Below are 22,243 nucleotides of genomic sequence, written 5' to 3'. Positions count from 1 at the left end.
GAGAGTGCAAACAAATATTAAAAAGTCCATTAGGAGCATATCCTTTAGAAGTATTACAAGCCTTCGTTTTCTATCCTAGATCTGTAAACACATGGAGCATGGAATTAGAGAATCTAGCCTTAAGCAAATGACATTTCTTCATACTTTTTTGCAGTTGGGCTTTGCTTGCTTATTTAGAAGAGTTGTACATATTCTACTTAAAGTGGTTAAAAGTATAACCATAACTGAATGGAGAGCGAATGCCTTATTTCATGATAACTTCATTTGTGATTTATGATTCGTTTTACTTCTGAGTCCTGAAAATCGTGCTCTGACTTTTTTTAAACTTTTAGGAGAAAATTATCTTTTACATGTTGAGGTTATTTCGTTTATCACAGGTTTGATTTAGTCTGAGGCACTGTGCAGCCAAAACAACAAACCTTCAAAATTCATCCAAACAGATGTTTGTAAATGGTTTGGATAAACAACAAAATTACATTTGTATAGCGCCTTTCACGTCCGGAGGACATCCCAAGGCGCTGAACAGTCAGTGTTTTGCACCCGAGCTGGGGTTCGGGATTGGGGAGGGTGAGGGGCAGGGGGGGAAGCAGTGTGATCAAAACCGCGGTCGAAGAGGAAGGTCTTGAGATGGGCCTGAAGGAGGCAAGGGAGGGGGTGAGGCAGAGGGACTGTGGGTTGGAGTTCCAGAGGGTGGGGACAGAATGGCACAAGGCCCACCCGCCAATGGTGGGGCGGGCGACGCAGGGGTGAAGCAGGCCGAATGGAGCCCACTGAGCGGAGGGAGCGGGTAGGATGGGGGGGGATTAGGAAGTCGCAGAGGAAGGATAGCAAGGCCATGGATGTGAGGTGGGGACTAGGATCTTGGACTGTATCCTCTGTGTGATGGGAAGCCAGTGGAGTTGGGCGAGGATGGGGGTGATAGGGTCACAGACCCTGGTGCGGGAGATGACATGGGCTGCAGAGTTCTGGATGATCTGCAGCCTATTGAGGGAGGAGTTGGGGAGGTCGACAGGCAAGGAATTTGCATAGTCAAGCCTCGATGTTATGATTGCGCGTAATGAGGATTTCGGCAACCTGCGGTGTGAGACAGTAGCGGAGACGGGCGATATTGCGTAGGTGGGAGAAGGCAAAGCGGGTAATGTCACAGCTGTGGGGTGGAAAGGATAGCTGAAGTTCAAACAAGACGCCAAGGTTCCGGACTGGCTCAGTATAAGGTGGAGTGTGCATCCATGGATGGTGATGCTGTGTGCGCCTGAGATGCAAAAGGGAAATTAAATGTGATCTAGGGTAAATTTTCTTGAAGCTTTATGGTTCAGAGAAATTAGAACCAACAGATGGTATAGAAAATCAGTGACAATTCCAACTACAATTTTATTGTATATTTTCAGGTACATGCACCTAAAATCTGTTTAGGTTAAAATCCATGTGCAGTCCATTATTTGTGTAATTCTCAAAATTTAGATAAAATGTTGAATCACTGGAAACAGAATTGACTCAGATATGGTAAACATCTAAAAGAAAATTGGTCACAATCAGCCATCAAGTGAACACTTGCTCATGGATTTCTTTACAAAATAAAAACATTTTTTGTGATATGCCAGTTTATTAATTCCTAGGTTATCTTGATAAACCTATATCTGTCTCTTCGTCACATCCCATAATACTCTCCCATTTCTGAAGAAAAACCATGTTTTTAAGTACACCAGTGACTCCCACATCTCAGGTGTTTTTTACAAAAAACACTGATTTAAATAAATTTGATGGACTATTTTCGAATTTGTGGAACTGCGTTGCTTTGACATAAAAGTGGTTATAGAAATTCTATGAGTGAGTGCTGCTCCCTTTATTTGATCAATTGTCCTGATCGATTCTTGTACCTTTTTATGCAGCAAGCCTGTGGATACGAGTTTACCAGCAAGCTTCATAGGATGTACACCGATATGAATGTCAGTGCCGATCTAAACAACAAATTTTCATCCACTTTTTTAAGACAACAGGACACTGTAATAGACCTTGGAATCAGCTTTCAGATCTATGTCCTTCAGGTAAGTGATACAAAGGGCTATTCTTCAGTCCAATAGCCAGTCAGCTACTTTTATTGGAGCCTCATATGTAGCACAATGGAGTTAATGGAGAAACCGTATAAGTTCATTTTACAATACGGTTCGTGCTAAAATGTGCTTCCCACTTGTTTTTACACAGTACAACTTCCAAAAATACTGTTTTGATTGGCATATGTATAGCATAACCTGAGAAATATTTCCAAAATAGGATATGTGAAGGGTGAAACTTCTAATTCTAGAATTTTTTTTCTTTCTGAGTAAATATTGTGTTTGATGGAATTTATCTTCAGATGTATCTCAGGAAGTTTTGTTTTATAAAGTATTTAATGGAAGATTAATGGGAAAAGTTAGTACTGTTTTTAATTATTGCACTTATGCATGCATGTAAATGGGTGTTCACATTTTCTTTTAGTTGATAGCTTTCTGCCTTTATTGCAGTCTAGTGCTAACAAACTTTTTAATATAATAATAATAATCCTTGCATTTTGATATAGCGCTTTTCACGTCTTCTAGACATCTCAAAGCACTTGACAGATTATATTGTAAAGTGAATTTGCTGTATAATAATATATAATAAATATTTATAATGAGATATATATAATAGAAGGGATAGTGTTTAATATATACACTTCTTTGGAGGACCATGATGAAAGGATAATGTAACTCAAACTCATTTTGCCAAAGATTCTGATTGTTACAAATTTTTGTTCCAATTGTGTTTGAAAGATATTAGGGTTTATTCACTTCTGAAGTGGTTAGGGTACGATTCTGTGGAGAGCAGCAGCGCTTGGTACCTTGGCATCTGACTATTCTGTATATACAAGTGTGGGGAGTGAGTAACAACAGGCTGTTTGAGTAACAGTGGGGTCCTATAGGGTAATGGGTAGCGTGCTCGCCACGCAAGCAAGAGAGCCAGGGTTCCATTCCCAGGAGGGTCGAAACCTAAGGCAAGTTTCCTTACTTCACATGCACCTGTTTATCTAGCAGTAACTAGTTGTTAACCGATTGGCGGATCGCTTTCCGGGATAATAATCCATCCAAGAAAATAAGTGGTCACTCAATCCACAACTGTTTGTGGGGCACTGTTGTGCATAATTGGCTGTCATGTTTCTCCCACAAAGTCAATTTACTTTACAGTATATTCTGTAAAGTGCTTTGAGACGTCTCAATGAGCGATCAGGCTCTATATCAAATGCAAGGATTATTAGGTTTCAGTGTGATCAAAACTCACTTGGTGCTGCCCTCACCCAACATCCACAAGGTGTACTTTCCACCAAGGATCACTATAGTGAGCAGGGGTAAGAGCCCTAACTAATTTTCTTCTTTCCTATCTCCCTCCTCCACTGGAGTGGTTTCCACTACCACTCAGCCAATCTGTTAAACTCAACACAAAATGAACTTCTTGCTATGTATTGTTTCATACCACAATAGGAAGTATTCATCTAACTTGTCCAATTTGTGATCTGGGTTTCATGTTAGATATTATATGCAAATATTTTGTGTTTTTGTATACTGTCACATAGTAAGATAGGGGAGTAGTATATTTTAATCTTGCTGGGATATCTACACACCAGAACATTCATCCCTCTCTATAACATATCAGAGTAATGTCACATTTTGGCAATTATCAACAGATCCCTGAGCTTGATAATTGGTTTAACAATGGTGAGGAATTCAATAGTGAATCACTGTTAGTGCCCTCATTTTATCAGATTTTGCATCAGGTGAGTTTTAGCAGTTGCAGCCACCAATAGGTAATAATAATAATCCTTGCATTTACAAAGTGGCTTTCACGTAGGGAGGATGACCCAAGACGCTGGATTTGGATCCGAGCTGTGGTTTAGGATCAGGACGGGTAGAGGGTAGGGAGGGTGGGGTAGGAGGGTGACCAAAAAAAAAAGTTCATTGCCTCTGTAAAGGAGTGATTTGACTCTGCCTTTGTGACCGTATACACATTACAGAAAGCATGGCTCAGATTCATATCTATGTGAGGTGAACTTCACTATTTTTCTGCTTTGATCTTAACTATTTTGACCACATGAAATTTTTGGAATTATAAAGAAGCAATTTTTAAAAGACAGTGTGCAAAATTAACCGATGTAAAAGTTGCCATGCTTTGGCTAGTGCTGTATAAACTTTATTTATGTTTACAATCTTAGGCTGGTGCGTGGCCCTTGACACAAGCGCCTTCATCTACATTTGCCATCCCACAAGAACTGGAAAAGAGTGTACAGATGGTAGGTTGGTAATTCCATTGTAACTTAAAGATACATTGACCTGTGTATTTTTTGTAGGTTTAAATGAAATATTTTATAGTGTCATTTGCATATTAGATGTTGTGCCTTCCATGTAAGAAGGAAACATTTTCTGAAATGTGTCTAATATGAATGATTCTTCTCTTGCAGTTTGAGTTATTTTACAACCAGCACTTCAGTGGGAGAAAGCTAACCTGGCTGCACTATCTGTGTACAGGTAAAGCACCAATAGTAACACACCTATCTTTTCCCCCATCCCCATGTAATCTACACTAATAAAATGACAATGTCTGTGTGTGTTGAATGTATGATTTATACCTCATCGGAAAAGCATATTTTTTTCGGGGATCTATCGTTGATAAGCTCTANTTTTTTTAACTAACCAAAATATGAGGTGTGCATGCAACAAAGTAGCGACAGGAAATCCCACACACCATTTTAGAGAGATACATCTGTACTAATATATTCTGCAACAAAGTGGTGACAGAGAAAACTATGGGAATATTTGGGGGGAATCTAACATTATATAAAGTATAATTAATATAAAGTATAATAATAGTGAAATCTACATTCCACATTGGATCCTTTGGTTGCAAGCGTAGCTGCAACAGGTACAGCTAGTAGTAGATAAATAGAGAGCCGATGATCTGCATTAATTGGGGCCAGCCTCGTTGAATACAAGCAGATAATTGGACATCACGCAAAATGCAGATTGGCTATAATCCATACTAATAAATTGTATGTTCTTCACTTACCTGCTACTCTTTCTAACTCTGTCATTCTCTTGGTTAGTCTCTCTAACTTTTTATATCTCTTTCTGACCCTACACTCTATATAAGAACTGTACTGTGTAACCCTTACTTTTCAACACTGATCTTTCCTATATCGAGGAGTATCCCGTTCTGTGCATGTGTGAAGTTACCAATGTCTCTCAGAGCAACTAGATTGTGTCCTTAAATTACACACATGCGCATAATTTACAAATACTCACAACTTGCACATGTACTGAATAGGAGTTTTTGGTGGTAACCCAGTCCACCATAGCTTCCATTGCTGATAAGCAGACATGTGAATAAATGGTGTGAGTATAGTCAGCGTTCTACTGTAAAGTTGCTTAAACTTGTTCTTTGTGGAATAGATATCCTAGAATTATTCTATCCTCTGGTTTATTGTGATAGTTCTCAGAGAGTGCATTCTGTGCTTTTTAAATTTGAGTATCTGGCACAGGAAGAGTTAAAGAGGTGTTGCTGCCTCAATGGGGAAACTAATGGGACCTCCCTAAGTTTCCACACACAAATACAAATATTTTTGATTGAGGCATAATCTAAATTTGCTGACAATATCAAACTAAGGGGCACTGCATATGAAGGAAGAATGCAGAAGGCTATAGGAGGACATAGACAGGTTAGTGGAGTGGTAAGATAGAATTCAGTTTAGAAAAATGGGAAGTATAAATAAAATAAATGTTAACAATCAGAGTGCTATAGCAGAGGAGAGAGACTTGGAGGACAGGCAATTAGGTCTTACTATAAGTAGATAAGACTACAAAAAGCCAATTCAGGTCTGGATTTTATATATAGCAGGATTGAATACAAGAACAAGGAGCTAATGGGGTATAAGAAATAACAATTGGTAGCTGGGATTTCTTAATTAAGGAGTTATGGAAACTTTGCTATGATGTGATCCACTTTCAGAGCAGAGTTCCCATGGGTTGGCATGATATACTTCGGGTAAAAAACAAAATTGCATTTATTTAGCATCTTTCACGTCAGGAGGACTTCCCAAGGCTCTGGACAGTTGAGAGTTTGCACCTTAGATGGGGTTGGATTCTAGAGGGATGGGTGAGTCAAAGGATTTCGGGGTGAGAAGATGACCGAAGGCATGGTCAAAGAGGAAGGTCTTGAGATGGACATTGAAGGAGCCAAGGGAAGGGGCAAGGCGAAGGGACTCTTGAATGGAGTTCCAGAGGGTGGAGGCAGAAAGGCTGCAGGCCCGACCTCTGATGGTGGGGCAAGTAAGGAGGGGGACATGGAACAGGAGTTTGCCTGCCGAGTAGCGGGAACAGGCGGGTTGGTAAGGTTTTAGTAGGTCCCAGAGGTAGGTGGGGCAAGACCGTGGAGTACTCTAAAAGTGAGGATAAGGATCTTGAACTTGATCCTCTGGGAGATGGGAGGCCAGGCAAAGAAGGGGGTGCTAGGCGGACAGAGCTTGATTTGGGAGAGGACAAGGGCTGCAGAGTTCTGAATAATCTGCAGATTGTTGAGGGATCAGTTGGGAAGTCCAGCGAACAGAGAATTGACATAGTAATGCCCAATCAGGTGTCTTAATAAAGATAGAATTTGCCATTTTTAGATGGCAATGTCAAATTTGTACAACAACAACTTGCAATTATATAGCGCCCTTCATGCCAGATGGTGTCTTGGATCGTTTAACAGTGGCAGAGCCCAATGCTGAGCCAGGGGGAAGGGGAAGGTGACCGTGGACACAGTCGAAAAGGAAGATCTTCAAGCACAACCTCAAAATGGGGAGAGAGGGCAAGGCGAAGGGATTGCGGGAGAGTGTGCCACAGCTTCGGAGTGTAGTGGCTGAAAACACGGCCGCCGATGGTGGGGCAGAGGGTCCGCGAGCAAGGAGGAGGCTGGAGCCAGCCGAGCAGAGGCAGCAGGTAGTGGTGTAGGGAACAAGCAGGTTGGAGAGATAGGTGGGTGCCAGGGCATGAAGGGATTTAAATACAAGAGTGAGTTGGGCTGCAGTCAAGAGTCTTAACATTTAAATCTTACATCAGACATCACAGTCAGTCAATGAGTGGAGATTCGTTGACTGATACCAGGGATGCAAGGTTACAGTTATGGGGAGCAACTTGAAAAGTCGGGAAGGTGTTTGATAGAACAGGGAAGATTAAGGGGTGATCTAATTGAAGGTTTTCATAATTCTGAATGGATTTGAAAGGGTAAATGCAATAAAATTACGTCCACTGATCAACTGATCAACAAGTCAACAAGAGCATAAATTGTAGCAGAAGGTTGTTAGAATATGGAATACTTTACAACAAATGTCTATTGAAGCCAAGTCCATACATGGCATGTATAAGGAAATTGGATAAATATCTAAATAAAAAATATACTAAAAGGTATGGTGAAAGAGCAGAGGATTAGAAAGTGCTTGTATTAATACATAATTTTGTTTGATCACAGATATTTTTCTTTTTAATGGTGGTTTTGTGGCATTTACTTCTGAATAATTGTATGTCATTAGAATCAGTTTGAAGTAGCTGTTTGTCAGAATGTGTAAACTGTGCATTGCAATGTTTGCATATCTATCAGTGATAATTATTTTTCTGTTTTCTTTTTTGGGGGAAAGGTGAAGTAAAAATGAACTATTTATCCAAGCCTTACGTGGCTATGGTTACCACGTACCAAATGGCTGTGCTGCTAGCATTTAACAACAGTGAAACAGTCAGTTACAAGGAGCTCCAGGATAGCACACAGATGAATGAAAAAGAACTTACCAAAACCATCAAATCTTTGCTTGATGTAAAAATGATCAACCACAACTCAAACAAGGCAAGTATGTTGATAAAATGCAAAGAATGATTTCAAAGAATAGCTCAAAAATGTAATAGATTGTATTCTTTGTGTTCATTAGTCATTGGGTTAAAGAACCAACATAATGTCATAGGGTTTGTGTCGACAGTACTTTCTCATGGATGTGACACTGGCATCTATCTGGTGACCTAGATATCCGGCATTTTGTTTTCGTGTAGGAACCAGCCGATTCACTTCCTACACCGTGAAACAAATTATCATACCAAAAATATAGGGTTGAGGTTTTATGGCTTCTACATTATAATGCAGCTCCACAGTATCTGGTTTTGGTGAGACAACATCTGTAGTGCTGCATGCAGTTGTTGTCTGTTTCAAAAAATATATTTATCTCTTTGACTGCGGTTTTGGCCACCTTTCCCCTCCCCACACCCCTCAACTCCCACCCTTAGCTTGGGTGCCCATCCAGCAATGTAAATGCGCTTTGGGACATCCTCCTGATGTGAAAGGCACTACATACATTAAATTATATTGTATATCACGCCTTCAGGATGCTTAGCAACATTTCAAAGTGCTTCACAAATAATAATTAAGTCAAAGATTATTCTTATTATCTTTTACAAGAGAAGTACTATAACTCCTGGTATTATCAAGTGTTTTTGATCTCATGATGAGTTTAAGTAGTCCCAAAATTGGTCAAAATTATCACAAATCATCTTATTTTGTGTCGGGCATTATTTTCTCCCTCAATCCTTCTCTCACCAGTCTTTGATTCTCTACAAAATTATGACTGAATCAATACCTTGTGTGTTTCTACTGCTCAAGCTAGATCCTCATCCAGAACACAATTTGCCATGCTAAACCTTATCAAACTGAGAATTTGAGCAACAGCTGTTACTTTTTAATGTTTATATACTGCATGAATATCAATGATTTACTGTCAAACCTTCAACATAAACAAAGGCTCAGATGGGGATGCAGTGGAGATGCTTCCTCTGACCCATTTGCAAAGTGCAGGATCAAGCAGTGAGGTGGATTTGTGGCAAACATGGTAAGTGGCTACAGGGAGGGAGGGCTCCGGCCTATACTGACGTGCCGCTAAGCATCCTGAAGGCGGAGTTGACTTCACAGCAGGCACATCTATTTGCCAAGGCCCCTCACATGAGGACTTGGATTAAGCAGCTGGTGCCAAGTAAGCCTGGCATTGGACTTGGACCTCAAGAACATTAATGTGGCTAGCACGTCCCAAGCTGTCCTGAAAAGGTTCACCACATAGATGTCCGCCCGATAGCTGATGAGAAAACTCTGATGCTTGGAAGGTGTTATCATGAACACAAGCTTGTTCATCCATCACCTGGAATCCACTTTGATTGGCCTGCGGAGAGGTAAGCAGCTGCTGCTTAAACTCTGCAACTCCAACTAATGAAACCATTGCTCAATGGGAAGGGACCTGTGCCCAAGCTGCGGACAGGAAGATGGTAGCAATGCTCGTGCATTTCATGATGAGCTGTGTTGCCCACCAGGAGAATCAGAATCAGGAGGTTCCTGATTTCTATCCACCTAGCGAAAGCTGAAACCCGTACTTGTCGGATATGGAACGACCAACTAGTGACTGTCATCCTTGGCAAACTCTTACCAACCTGTACCTAATAATTTAGGATGAGAGAGTGCATTCCATTCCAACAATTTATGTCTGGAATTTCCAAGTGTAGGTGAGATGCATGCAATTCTCAGTTTGGTTTGGATACTCTTAAGCCTGGTGTTGGGTTTCCGCATGTGTCACACCTTTCATCAGACCTGTTTGTCAAACACTACTTTTGAAAATTGCTACAGCTGGCTGTCTTTTTTCTTAATGCAGGAGGATGTTGATGTGGATTCAGTTTTCTCTTTAAATATGAATTTCAGCAGTAAAAGAACAAAATTTAAAATTACCACCTCCATGCAGAAAGATACTCCACAGGTAAGATTTTTTTCAATGCCTTTATAAAACTTTATTTTTCTGGTTTATTTTATTTTAAAATCTTTTATGGCCTTCACATTCAAAATCATGTCTATTTTTAAACTTTAAAATGGGGGAGGAAAAGACTGTTGTGGTTTTCCTGATTTTTAGTGACCATAAGCTGAAAAGGCACTTGTTAAGAATATTAATGTTAAATTCTGAAATCTGATCATTGAGGATATTAAAATGACAGTGACTGCTGCGGTTCAGATGTTCTTTGAATTGAGGTCCACAATCTTGATTTTTTTCTTGGTTTGTATAAACAGATGAATTGAAAATGGAAAATAATTTGTGACTCTGATCAACTGTAAATCTCTAAAAGGCAGAGAAGTTTCATTTTCAGATCAATGCCCTCCCAGAATTGTTAATCAGCAACTTTCAGAATTCAGGAGAGGTAAACTTGGAGCTACAATGGTTTCTGAAATGCAGTTTGAGAAAACACCCTGTTCTCTGAAATTGTTATGAACATGTAGCTCACAGAAAATATAAAGTGAATCTGATGAGTTAAATAGCCTTTCCTTTGTCTCCTGAGATTTGTTTCAGTAACTAAACTTGGCTGAATCCAGAGACTGCAGTTAAAAACACTCTATGTGGCATTGAACAATATATTACTAACAGACTCGAGATTGCAAGGGATTCCTGAACTGTACTCAGGTGGGAGAGCAAGTCCACAAAGCTATAAATAAAAAGCTAATGGATTCCTGGGTTTTGGATATATGAACAAACAGAACTGCATTATAATCCAGTTCTCTGGGTCCAGTATCTCAGATGCTGTGTTGGAACAAAATGCAAACAAATAGCCAACTACTGGATTGTTACTTTGATACTGACATAAGGTCCTGTGTGCTATAAACATGTGCAATGTACAGGAAGTGATATCAAGTATTTTCAGGCACCCACAGGAAGTGATGTGGTTGAAACCTGGAAGCTGGCCATTTTTTCATGTGGGAAGTCAGCACTGGAAGCTGGGTATACCTCAGCATAACCTCTGGGCCCACAGTAAACCCAGCTAACCATGCTCGACAGGGGTGTGTTCTAATGGAGCATCCTGTCCATTATAAGGCAAAGGTGCAATGTTAAACCTGCAGAAATCATTAGTTCAGCCACAGTTGGAGTACTGTCTAGTTTTCAGTACTTTATGATAGAAAAGTGAGTCAATGGCATTGTGGAGTCCTGCAGCTGAGTGTTTAGGGCACTCGCCTCGCAAGCGAGAGACTTGGGTTCAATATCCAGCAGGGCGAAATGTTGGGCAAATTTCTTTACCTCACACATTGCAGTAAGTAGGAACCCGGTTGTTGGTCGATTGGCAGATTTTGAGATGCCTCAAATATGTGGTAAGGCGCGATATCAAATGCAACGATTATTATAGGGAGCGCACAGAGGAGATTTGCGAGAATAACAGGGTTGAGAGGTCTTAAGGAGGAATTGGGGCTATTTTCCCTGGAACAGAGAAGATTGAGAGAGAATCTGATAGATTTTTATTATTTAAGCTTTTTAATAACGCAAACTGGTGATAATTTCCACAGTTTGGTGAATTGATGAATAGACGACACAGAAATAAGATGGTTAGCAAAAAAGCAAAGTAAGGGATTAGGAGAAAGATTTTTTTTTACAGAGGGTTGTTAGGACATATAATGTCCTCCCTTGAATGATAGTTTATACAATCTACATCAGCTTTTAAGTGTAGATCAAGTAAATATCTGAAAAGTAGAAAAAGCAGGAGAATGAGACTAAATGAATAGAGAGCCAGTACAGGCACTCTGCTCTGAATGGGTTTGACTTTGTCACTTTCCATGGTCAAATAGCTTGAAAGTACTGTCTAAGCTCCTGTGCCAATACAGTGAAACTCACAAGTTGTAACCTATATTCTTATTATCTCGGGATTCAGTGTATGGTTTGGGACATGACTTGTGCATGTGACAGCCAAGATGGTGGAAGGCAAGCTGGATGGATCGTAGTCTTCTTTCATCTAGCAAATTCTTACGTTCTTATATTTAGTCGGGAGTGTAACATTTGATTTGACTTACGCAAAGTCCGCATTGCAGACAAACAGAATAAGTCGTATAAAATCGAATTTAATCAATAATCTACACCGTGCAAGCGTAATTCAGTGCAGCCGGAAAGTACGCATGCAGTAGTTTGTCTTGGTTGAAGTGGGTAGTGAGTAACTAGAAAAAAGGGTGATCATCTTGAGATAAAGGAATTATTAAGATGAGAGATCAAAAAAGATATTTTCTCGCTCTCAAGGTGGAGTCTGTAAAATTATATCAAGTATTACAAACAGAAGGATTAGTGACTGCAGTGTAAGAGTTAACAAGAAATGTCAGAATCTCAGGAATACTTGTTCAAGGTCAAAGTGAGTGAAAAACAAGTACGTATTATGGGAATACAATGGTCGGCTGACCAGATGACTAAAACAAGGTTGCTAGAATCTCAAAGAATCTTATAACCTTATATGGAGTTGTATTTTGCATAAGAGTGTAAGATTGTGCACCAAGTAGGGTATGTAAACACGTGGATTGGGGAACAAGCTGAAGCCTGGAAAGCTGGGAGAGCGGATTGGGGTGTTTCCCAGAGGAACCGGGTAATATTGTTGTTCTCTGTAACTACTGCTTAATCGTTGTGTAAGGTTAACATTTTACTTATTGCCTAATAAACTCATTTATCAATACACCACCAATTTGGTTGTCTCCATCCAATCTCTTACACTGCAGCCAGAAAGTGCACATGTGGTGACAGGTCAAGACTTGCATTTCCCACGATTCAATGTTGGAATCGCATTGAATCATGAGAAATTAAGTTCTGCTGTGCATGTGGCGATGGTTCAAGGCTACATTTCCCATAGTTTAATGCGGCTGGTAAATCCACACGCGTCAATGGGTCAGGACGTCATTTCCCGCGATTGAATGCGGGAGTAATGGAGGGCAGGGGAGAGGCATTACGAGTTAGGAACTGATTAATACGAGTAGTGTAAAGAAATCATTGTGATCTTGATAGGAAACTGAATGGGACTCAGATGAATGTATGACTTAGGCAATTATACAATTTATAAAATGCAAGTTTTACTGTAATAGGCGTGCCCCTGGAACTTTTAGATCTGTATTGCAGTGAGAGTCATCACTCATCACCTTCAGAAGACCAGAGAAATTTTCCAAACCTTGTCTTTTTCACTTTCCCCCAACTTATATCACAAGATTTTCTTCACTTATTCACTAAAATCAGCGGTAAACAGTTTTGCACTTTGTTCTGATGGCTAAGTCTAATAGGTCACATTACATCTCTATTTTTTAAAAAAAGCCTCATGTTATTTCCCCATTGCTCTAGGAGATGGAACAAACCAGAAGTGCAGTGGATGAAGACAGAAAAATGTATCTGCAGGCTGCTATAGTCCGCATCATGAAAGCACGTAAAGTGCTCCGACACAATGCACTTATTCAAGAGGTAATGGTTTCTATAAGTTTGCATATGTATTTGTGTATGTATATCTAGGTATGTGTGGGTGGGTCTATGTGTATGTATATATGTGTCTATACATATAAATCAATCCTTTTCTAATTTTCTTCCCACTGGGATATGTCTCTCTGCTCCGGTCCTGCCTCTTTTTGCTGGGGTGTGATTGCACAGGTCCTGGATATCCTGCGGTTTCCTGCCCAAGTAGCTATTTTCATTTGTGAGCCTTGGCAGTCAGTGTCACTAGGTCACTCAACTGGAAAGGGCAAAACAACCAAGCCTGATCTTTCCCACTCGATTACCACACAGTAAAGGGTGCAGGAATGCTGGTTACTCCTGGTGTCTTGGCCAACATTCTGCCAGATAAAATCTAGCTGTTTGTGGGATATTGCAGTACATAGTTACTACCCTTCATAATAAAATTCTATGAACAATTTTGAGTTGTCTTAAAGACATCTCAACATGATAGGGCACTATATCAAATACAATGTCTGACATTTTGGTTTTCTATACCACACATCACTCTCCAGGTTGTGCAGATGGCTTGCTCAAATCTTTATGTGGCATTGTAACCAGTGACAAGAAGGCTGACTAAAATCTCCTGAAGTCCAAGCCAAAAATCCTCAAATAAAATTCGTCATGGCTGGTTGTGGGACTTTGCTGTGTGCAATCGGCTGCCGTATTGCGCGGTATTGTGCCTCCAAAGTACATAGTCAATCCACTTTCCAGTGAATCCATTGAAGCGCTTTGCAACATCTCAATGACGTGGTATGGCGCTATATCAAATGCAAGGATTATTATTACTTATTATTTTTATCACCTTCAATTGAATTGGCAATTTTCCTCATCTTCTTATGAGAGGCATCTAATCTTTGCTTTGTGCGTTTCCTTCATTTACCCAACTAATCCCTAGTGATCAGAATAATCTTGCCACTTAGCACTGTGTGTGAAGCCATATAAAGAATGGCAACTTAAACAAACTGCTGCAGATTGAGTGGTGTCCCAGGAAGAATCAGTGTGTTCAGGAGTGCAACAAAGTGGCTAATAAAAAACTCTTGCTGTGGCACCTAGTGCTACCACTAATGCTGTTTTTATCATAAAGGCATTTGCAGATATTGTACATTTCCTCAAAGGTGGTTTCTCAAACATTGCTGGTATTGAATATTTGCTAATGTGTGTTAACCTCTCTTACAGGTAATTAGCCAATCAAGGGCCAGATTCAACCCAAGTATCAGCATGATCAAGAAGTGCATTGAAGTCCTCATTGACAAACAGTATATTGAGCGTAGCCAGACCTCAGCAGACGAGTACAATTATGTAGCATGATGCAAGCTGCTGCTGTGCTTGGCTTTGTCCGGGTATGGGTGCAAAGACCTGCTGTGTCACTGTTTGATGTGTTCCTGTGAGATGAAGCAGAGCTGTGCCTCCACCAGGTTCTTCAGGCAGTCACCTGGTAGCCCTTTTTCTACTGTTTACAGTCTAACCGGTGCCACATTGCAAGTGTCGATGCCTATAGATATCCCAACTCATGTCATCACAACATTACCTGTAATGGGGGAGTGTTTGGGTGGCACGTTTTTCTCATGTGCAGTTGATATATTTTAAATGTAATTTAAAATACAAAAAAATTAAACGCTGTTATAAGACAGATCAAATGTGTTTACACTGTACATTTTGCATCTAACAGGTAAACATGGCACTGCTTGATAAAATAAAGCCTACATGCTACCTGAGGTACCTGTAGGTTTCAGTGAAGTAGACCATTATATCAGCATCCTTTATAGACCATCAAATGAATGGATCTGTACACCTCATACATGGAGGTTATCCTGATCTGTCACATGAACAGTTCTTCACCAGGAACGTCAGGAATGTCTACCAGTTTGCACTTCCATTAAAGGGAATTTCGTCAGATTGAGTTCCTTCAGTGTTTCACATGTGCATTGATGATATAGCATCGGTCCCCCTAAAGCCTTAATTGTTCCGTCTGAATGCTGCAGTTTTATTTTGGGATTTGTTTTTCAGACTTGTCAAGATGGACAGCTTTTGTTTTCGGCAATGCTCATTGTTTTTTGCCAAATATATACCCTAAATATTAACACAGAAGCTGTAATACATTCTTTTCCTGCCTCCCTGCCACCCCCTCACCCCCCCAATGAAATTTTGATTTAAATAGTGCAGGGGGTTTTGAATAAACGTTTGCCCCTACAATGGACTAACTGTCATGGGTTTCCAGGCCTCTGCCCTTATGATCTTAGCCAGCAGTAATGAGTTGCGCAGAAGATTAGTCTTGCAGTGACACTCCTGTTAATTTTCCCTGCTCCCATTTCTTTTGGGAAGGGCTTTTTCCACTTTGATGCAGCTTGGGAACTGACTGATGTGGGAGCCCTCCACTGCACATTAGTCTTCCAATGTATTTCACTGCCACAGTAATCAATCATTTTAGAAACTATGACATACACTGGTCCACAAGAACGATTGTCACATGAAAATCTGGTCTGACTTCTGTTTAGCAACATTCAAACACCAAACTTAAAATATATATATATATATATAGTGTGGTTAAATATTTAAACAAATTAGATGTCCATCATTAACATCTAGTAAAAAATGACTCTGCTACTAAAGAGAGCTGACTTTTTTTTAAATCAGGAAGTTTGCATGCAACGATTTTTAACTTGTTAACTTATTTGATGTAAGTCTACCAGACTTCATCCCTGCATCATGTTGACAGTCACAGGTGTTTGACCAGGTTGGCTATCCCAACAAAGTATTTACCATTATTTCCAACCGTGTTTGAAACTTCTTAAAAAAAAAACTTATTTTCCTTTTTAACTGTTTGGTGTGACACATGTATTACCAGTAGCCAAATGCAGCTGAAATAGTGGAGAATAAAACTGTTTTATGTTTGGCTATTCTTGCACTGTGTAAAAGTATTTTTCCTTTTTTGCAAATGCAGTTTTTAAATCTGAATGTAACACAAACATTTTTGTCTTCACCTAGAAATGTGTTAATGTGAGAAATCCCATTGGCTCATGCACAGTGTGTGTTTCAGTGCACCTCAAGTTGCTTCTTAATTTTTCATCATCACCAATATACTGCATCCTGAATATAAATTGAATATAAAGAAGTCTGAGGAATTAAATTGCTGTGTTTGTATATTCAAGTGGTTCTCTCTTCTAAAGAAATTTGACCTTCCGTTTTCTTGCTGTTATCAACAAGTAACCGCATGCCATGTAATTGTACTAACAAAGTCTTCACTTCAGGTCATCCTGTCATGTTGCAGAATGAGCAACAGACATTTGTCACTGTTATGGAATGTTGCATCTTCCTTCCATTGGATCAGTCTGATTCGAATAGGCAAGTGTTGCTTTATTGCTGATGAGCAGAATTGCAATTTCAAGGTACCCAAGATTCCTTAATGATTTGGAAAAGCTGGAGTGAGTCACTGACTATTTCGTTGAAAAACACTTTTATCCCTAAATGAATTTGAATGCAAACATAGTAATATTATGCTAGTAAATGCTTATGATGTGTAACTTCTCCAATCACTTGATCATTTTTTGTTGAAAATTGGTTGGATTCTCTTATAGTTTAGTGGGCTGGGCAAGTGTTTATCATTCAGAGATAGCCTAATGTAATTGAATATAACTATATCAGGAAAATATCAGCCAAAAAAGTATAATGTGTAACATCTTAATTTGGCAATGGAAAGTGTACAGGTTTAGGATTCAAACAACTTATGACATTTTTTGAGTGATTAAATTTCCCATTTTATTTCCCACGTGATTTTTGTTCCATGCAGGTCTCATTAGCCCTTACACCTTCTGTGCCTTACAAGATCTGCACTGTTCCAGGCTCTGCGTAGAGTGCTCTCAGATGGCAAATAGGAGATTTGTGACAACTGTTAAACTATGAATGTATTCCTAAATATTTGCCCCTCCAGTAGACTCCTGAAGGCACAGACTTCCCTCCATTACCCCATTTAAGTGGCAGTTCTTCATTTGTAAACCCAGACATGAATATCCGCACTATGAAACTGGGGACATCATCACATCCATTTTGTTCCCGCTTTTCACAGCTGCATCCCTCCAGCAATCCAATGTGATTCCCCATACCATTTGTTATACCATTCAGGTCTGGTTTCTCAGTTACAGGACATGGATCATGTTTGGATGTACTGAGCAGCGCATTTTATTTCCACTCAAAACTCATTTGACGTCTCACAGAAGCATAATATTGGGAATTCAAGAGAGCTATCTTTTGATAATTGAATTTAAACCTGACTGCGTAGGATTGAGGATTTAGACCTTGATGCAGTGTGCAGATTCAGAACTAAACACTCAAGCTTCTGAGGAAAAAAACTCCATTTTTTTCATTACATTCATTTGTTGTAACAGATTTTTAATTTTTTCGGACCTTTAGAAGTGCAGTCTTTGCATGTACATCTCTACCAATCATATAAGCAAATAATGCCCTTGTATAAATTATACATTAGATGGGAAGTGTGTAGGATTGTTGTATTTGGGGACAACCAATTTAAAAAATATATACTGTAGCCAATCAAAAATTAATGATCACTGTCAAATATCTGAATAACAAATCTTGAATTTGCTGATATATGGATGGCACTAATCTTCACTTGCATTTTGATTGTGTAAATGGTACAACTTTGAGCAGAAACTGCTGCAACTTTAAAAATAAATAAAAATGGGCCCTGCTCCCTTTAAAAGCTCAGTGGCTGGAGCACTGGCCTCACAAGCGAGAAACCTGGGTTCAATTCCCGGCAGGTCGAAACGTTGGGCAAGTTTCCTTACTCCACACACCTGATAATCCCTCAAGAAAAAAAAGTAATAAATTGGTCACTTCAATTCATGACTTTGTGGGACACTGCTGTGCGTAATTGGCTGTCGCATTTCGCCCACAAATATACAGTCAATTCACTTTACAGTCTATTCAGTGAAGCGCTTTGAGACGTCTAGAAGATGTGGAAAGCGCTATATCAAATGCAAGGATTATTATTAAAAGGAGAGTGAAAGTTCAGACCTCTGTTTTTCTCCAGTCTACATGTTGGAAATTTTTTATTTTGTTTTTTTGGACGAGATAAAGCTGTAATATTTTCAGCAATACAATGTGTTTCCGTTAACACTTTATGAAATTAAGACATTGGTGAAATATACAAACCCTTATCCTAACACTGATATGGTGAAATCTTCAGAAGAAAATTAAAATTAGTTTGTTGTATAGCTATTTTAACCTCTATGGTACATTTTAATGAACAAAGTTATTGTATAATATTATAACCGATACAGATTTGTAGTTGTACAATTTCCCTGTGTCAAAGAGACTCATGCTTAGGGTATGGTTGCTGAGGTCATATACTACCTTACCCAAGCCATCATTCTTCATGTGCAAGCCTAGATGGTGTTTGATCATCCGTGGAGGGGGATTGAAGCCAAGCATAATCCTGTTCAAACATTTTAGCAATAGTCACATAGTGATAAGGATGGCAGCTTTCATCTCTTCCCCAGTCCCTGGCCAAGGCTCACAAGCCAAATTGCACTGGCTCTACAGCTGCTGCTGCTGTGTCTGAGAATAGCTAACTGCATAGACTAGGGATTGAATCTGGGACCTTCATGGACCTTTTGGTTTACGGCCACACTAGAAAATGCATTTTACCACCATGTTACTGGGGGAAGCTGTCAAAAACAATTTTAAATTAAAAAATTCAGATCGAGTTTGCTGCTTCATTATTTGAGTACACCTCATTCACTAATTGCTTCTAAATAAAAGAGAACTGCTGAAAGAGCTCAGTGCGCAGCTCAGACACCACAAGAACACAAAATACACACTTAGTTACAGACAAGTGAGTTTCGTGAGATGCAGTTAAAAACGTGTTCTGATACAAAATCTGATACATAAAATCAAAAATGGTAAAATTGTATCATTTGTTAATGCATGTACATTGTATAAATTCAAAGTAAAGTTTGTTTTATTTTGTCATGGATATTCAAGTAAATTGAGTAATAAATGATATTCTTAACAAGTGGCGTTTGGTTTCTCTATAGGTAATGGTGAGACTTTGAATGCTCGTAAAATGTGGGTACGATTGAAATTTCTGAGATACTTTGTTTTAAAGAGTTTTTTTTCCCTGACACAACAGCCCAGATTTTGGTTTCTGGAAACCATTCTCCCCTGAAATGTCTCCTGAATTTGTCATAAGGAAAATAAGTTGTTGAATCACATTTTTGATTTCCACACATTTTTGTGTGGACAATAAAGTACGATCCATATTTATCAGACAATATTGTTATAATCATGGCAACACTCCTTAATATGGTATATCACATAATTAAACATATTGCATGCAGGAATATAACAAATACAAAAAGTACAAGTCAGTCCACAGGATTTTAATTTGGTTTGATGCCCCTCTTTGGCAAAGATATCTGCCTGGCTTTGAAATCCAACTTTCTGAAAATCATTTGGCTATTCAAACTTGTCTTGATTCTGAGAACTTAGATCCTTAACCCGAAAAAGTTGCCAAACCTGGTCTTTGTAGTCGTGTAGCTTGTGCAATAAAACAGAAGGATAATTAAATTTATACAAGTCATAAGCTTAGCCAGATCTCCTGTTTTTCTCCCTCCCCATTTAGCATTGCATATCATTCTTCCATTTGCTTGTATTGGGTAATGAGGGATACTTAACATCTTATTGTGGTGCTCCCTTCCCTTGATTTTGCTCCTCTTCCTCTCAAAGCTGACCATTGTTCACTGGTGTGTCTGCTCAGTGTATGTTTGCTGTCATGGTGCCCACCAAATCATGCATTTCCTCACTGAGCCATCAAGGAACTCTGTCGAATTTAAAAAGGCAACTTAAAGTTTTCAACTGCAATTATATTATGGAAATTCATTGAGTCCAATAATTTTTTAATTTTCTCCCTGTTGGTGTATGCTTCTGCACCTCACGGGTGCTAGTTGTTTGTCAATACTCCACCCAACTGACCATTGTTCTTCTGTGAGCCTTGGAGGTGAGTCTAAGTGAGGCCACTTGCCTGCAGAGGGCATGACAAAAACAACAAAATTACATTTGTATCAAGAGTAGATTTACAAGGATGTTACTAAGGATGAGTGAATATAGCCATCAAGAAAGAATGGACTTTCTAGAGCTTTTCTCTTTAGAATTGAGACAATTGAAAGAGTGCATACACACCATCAGTGTGTTCCAGTGCAGTTCTGGATCCACAAGAAGTTTGACTCCAATGAGGCTGAGAACGAACAAGGAATCTCATTAATTTCAGTGGCTCTTTAGTTGGTACTTTGGAAGTTACATATATCGGATGCATTAGAGGCTTGCATTTGAACAGGATGGAATGGGTTGGATTCCATTGCTTGTGTGAAGGGTGTGGGATAGGTTGTGGCTTTGTATGAGATCTTAGAATGTGTAAGACCCCGGAGAAACCCACCTACATATGTTCATTCATTTCCATAATATTTTTGACCTTGTGTCTTATGAAGCTCCAACCTACACTGACCTGGTCGTCAGTACGCTGGAGATCAAGTCAGCTTCAAGGTGGGCATGTCTTTTTGTCGGATGAGGATCCAGATTACTCCTGAGTAAACCTGTACCTCTGTACTTGTATCTCTAGAATGTTCAGTTGGCTGGCGTGTCAGGAGCTGTTTCTGTAGGTGCTCTTATCTTGCTGAAGGCAGGTGCCTGTTGAATAATGGCTTGGGACAAAAGTTCCTGGAAGCTATTACCTGGAGTCAGTTTGTGAACATCCACTAAAATATCCAATGTCTTGTATCCATCTTGATTAATATCTGAATATATAAGCAGCTGCTGCACAACTGGAAGCTCTGCACCTCCAACTGCCGAAACCATTGCTCAATTTGTGCCAGCCTGGTAGCACTCTCTTCTGGGTCAGAAGGTTATGGGTTCAAACCCCCCACATCGGGACGTGAACTCACATTAGTCTAAGCTGACACTCCAATGCAGTGCTGGATGTGCATTGCATTGTCGGGTTCGAATGAGATGTTAAACAGGTCCCATCTGACTGTCCAAGCCACTATTTGAAAAGATAGTGTTCTTGTCGGCTATCAAATGATCAACTAGTGTCCTCCAGGTAGGTGGAAGCAGGGGTGGGGGAAGCAGGGTCTTGGGTATAAAGTATCGGGACAGCCAGGGTGGCTCATCAGCAGGACTTCGACTGGCAGGGATTCTTCCCATTCAGTTCATGTGAGTAATGTACAATTCAGTCAAAATTAAAACTCATAAAACAAAGGTGGAGGTGATGGGTTGTGTGACTCAAAGCCATATTCATGTTTTTAAGGAGACTGAATGCTCACACATCAATATCACACTGTGTCTGTTGATATTTGTCCTTTAAGATCTCTTCAACCTTGGAGAAGAGACTGATCGTCAATGATCATTGAATCTGCAAAAGGTAAATACCACAGTGACAGAATATTTCATCAGTTTAATATTGTTAATACAAAGTGCAATTGCAAGCTGTCAGAAGCATAAAGTACAAATGGAACAACAATTTGAATAAGACAGTAATAAAATGCACTGTCTGGTGTGGTAATAATAATCCTTGCATTTGATGTAGTGACTTTTCCCGTTGGGAGAACATCTCACAATGCTATAAAAGATTTACAGTGTAGTGACTGGATTTCTGCTGAGCCACACAAACCAGAAAGGTTCACTAACGTTTTTTTTAATTGCACATGGCTGCGTGACCCAGTGGGTTAAAATCTTGCACTTTCACATGATTCAGTTCTTCGTTCATGCTGAGTGAGATGATCTCAGGCAGATCTGGGTCTGGGTATCCTGGAGCCAGGGAGAGTGTGTGCAAAAAAAATAAACCAAGGTTATGATACTCAGATGCCAAATGATTTCTGTGGAAATTGAACCTCTTGTGAACAGGACTCA

At 39.6% G+C, this 22,243-nt stretch overlaps 1 protein-coding gene across 3 annotated transcripts in view; it reads left to right on the top strand.

Moving 5' to 3' along the window:
- cul2 (cullin 2) overlaps nt 1-16,230 on the top strand; it is a 60,371-nt gene extending 44,141 nt beyond the window's left edge. For all 3 annotated transcript variants that reach the window (XM_007893494.2, XM_007893491.2, XM_007893492.2), the window contains exons 15-21: nt 1,890-2,045; nt 4,223-4,300; nt 4,469-4,535; nt 7,679-7,881; nt 9,719-9,820; nt 13,184-13,300; nt 14,504-16,230. In XM_007893494.2, the coding sequence (XP_007891685.1) occupies nt 1,890-2,045; nt 4,223-4,300; nt 4,469-4,535; nt 7,679-7,881; nt 9,719-9,820; nt 13,184-13,300; nt 14,504-14,635 (855 nt within the window). In that variant the 3' untranslated portion in view covers nt 14,636-16,230. The remainder of the gene's footprint in view (nt 1-1,889; nt 2,046-4,222; nt 4,301-4,468; nt 4,536-7,678; nt 7,882-9,718; nt 9,821-13,183; nt 13,301-14,503) is intronic.
- Nucleotides 16,231-22,243: the final 6,013 nt, after the last annotated feature.

This window comes from Callorhinchus milii, unplaced genomic scaffold, assembly GCF_018977255.1.
Source record: "Callorhinchus milii isolate IMCB2004 unplaced genomic scaffold, IMCB_Cmil_1.0 Scaffold2, whole genome shotgun sequence".
In the NCBI taxonomy this organism is placed as follows: Eukaryota; Metazoa; Chordata; class Chondrichthyes; order Chimaeriformes; family Callorhinchidae; genus Callorhinchus; species Callorhinchus milii.
The sequence above is the reverse complement of the archived record's forward strand: the minus strand, read 5'-3'. Positions and strand labels throughout refer to the sequence as shown.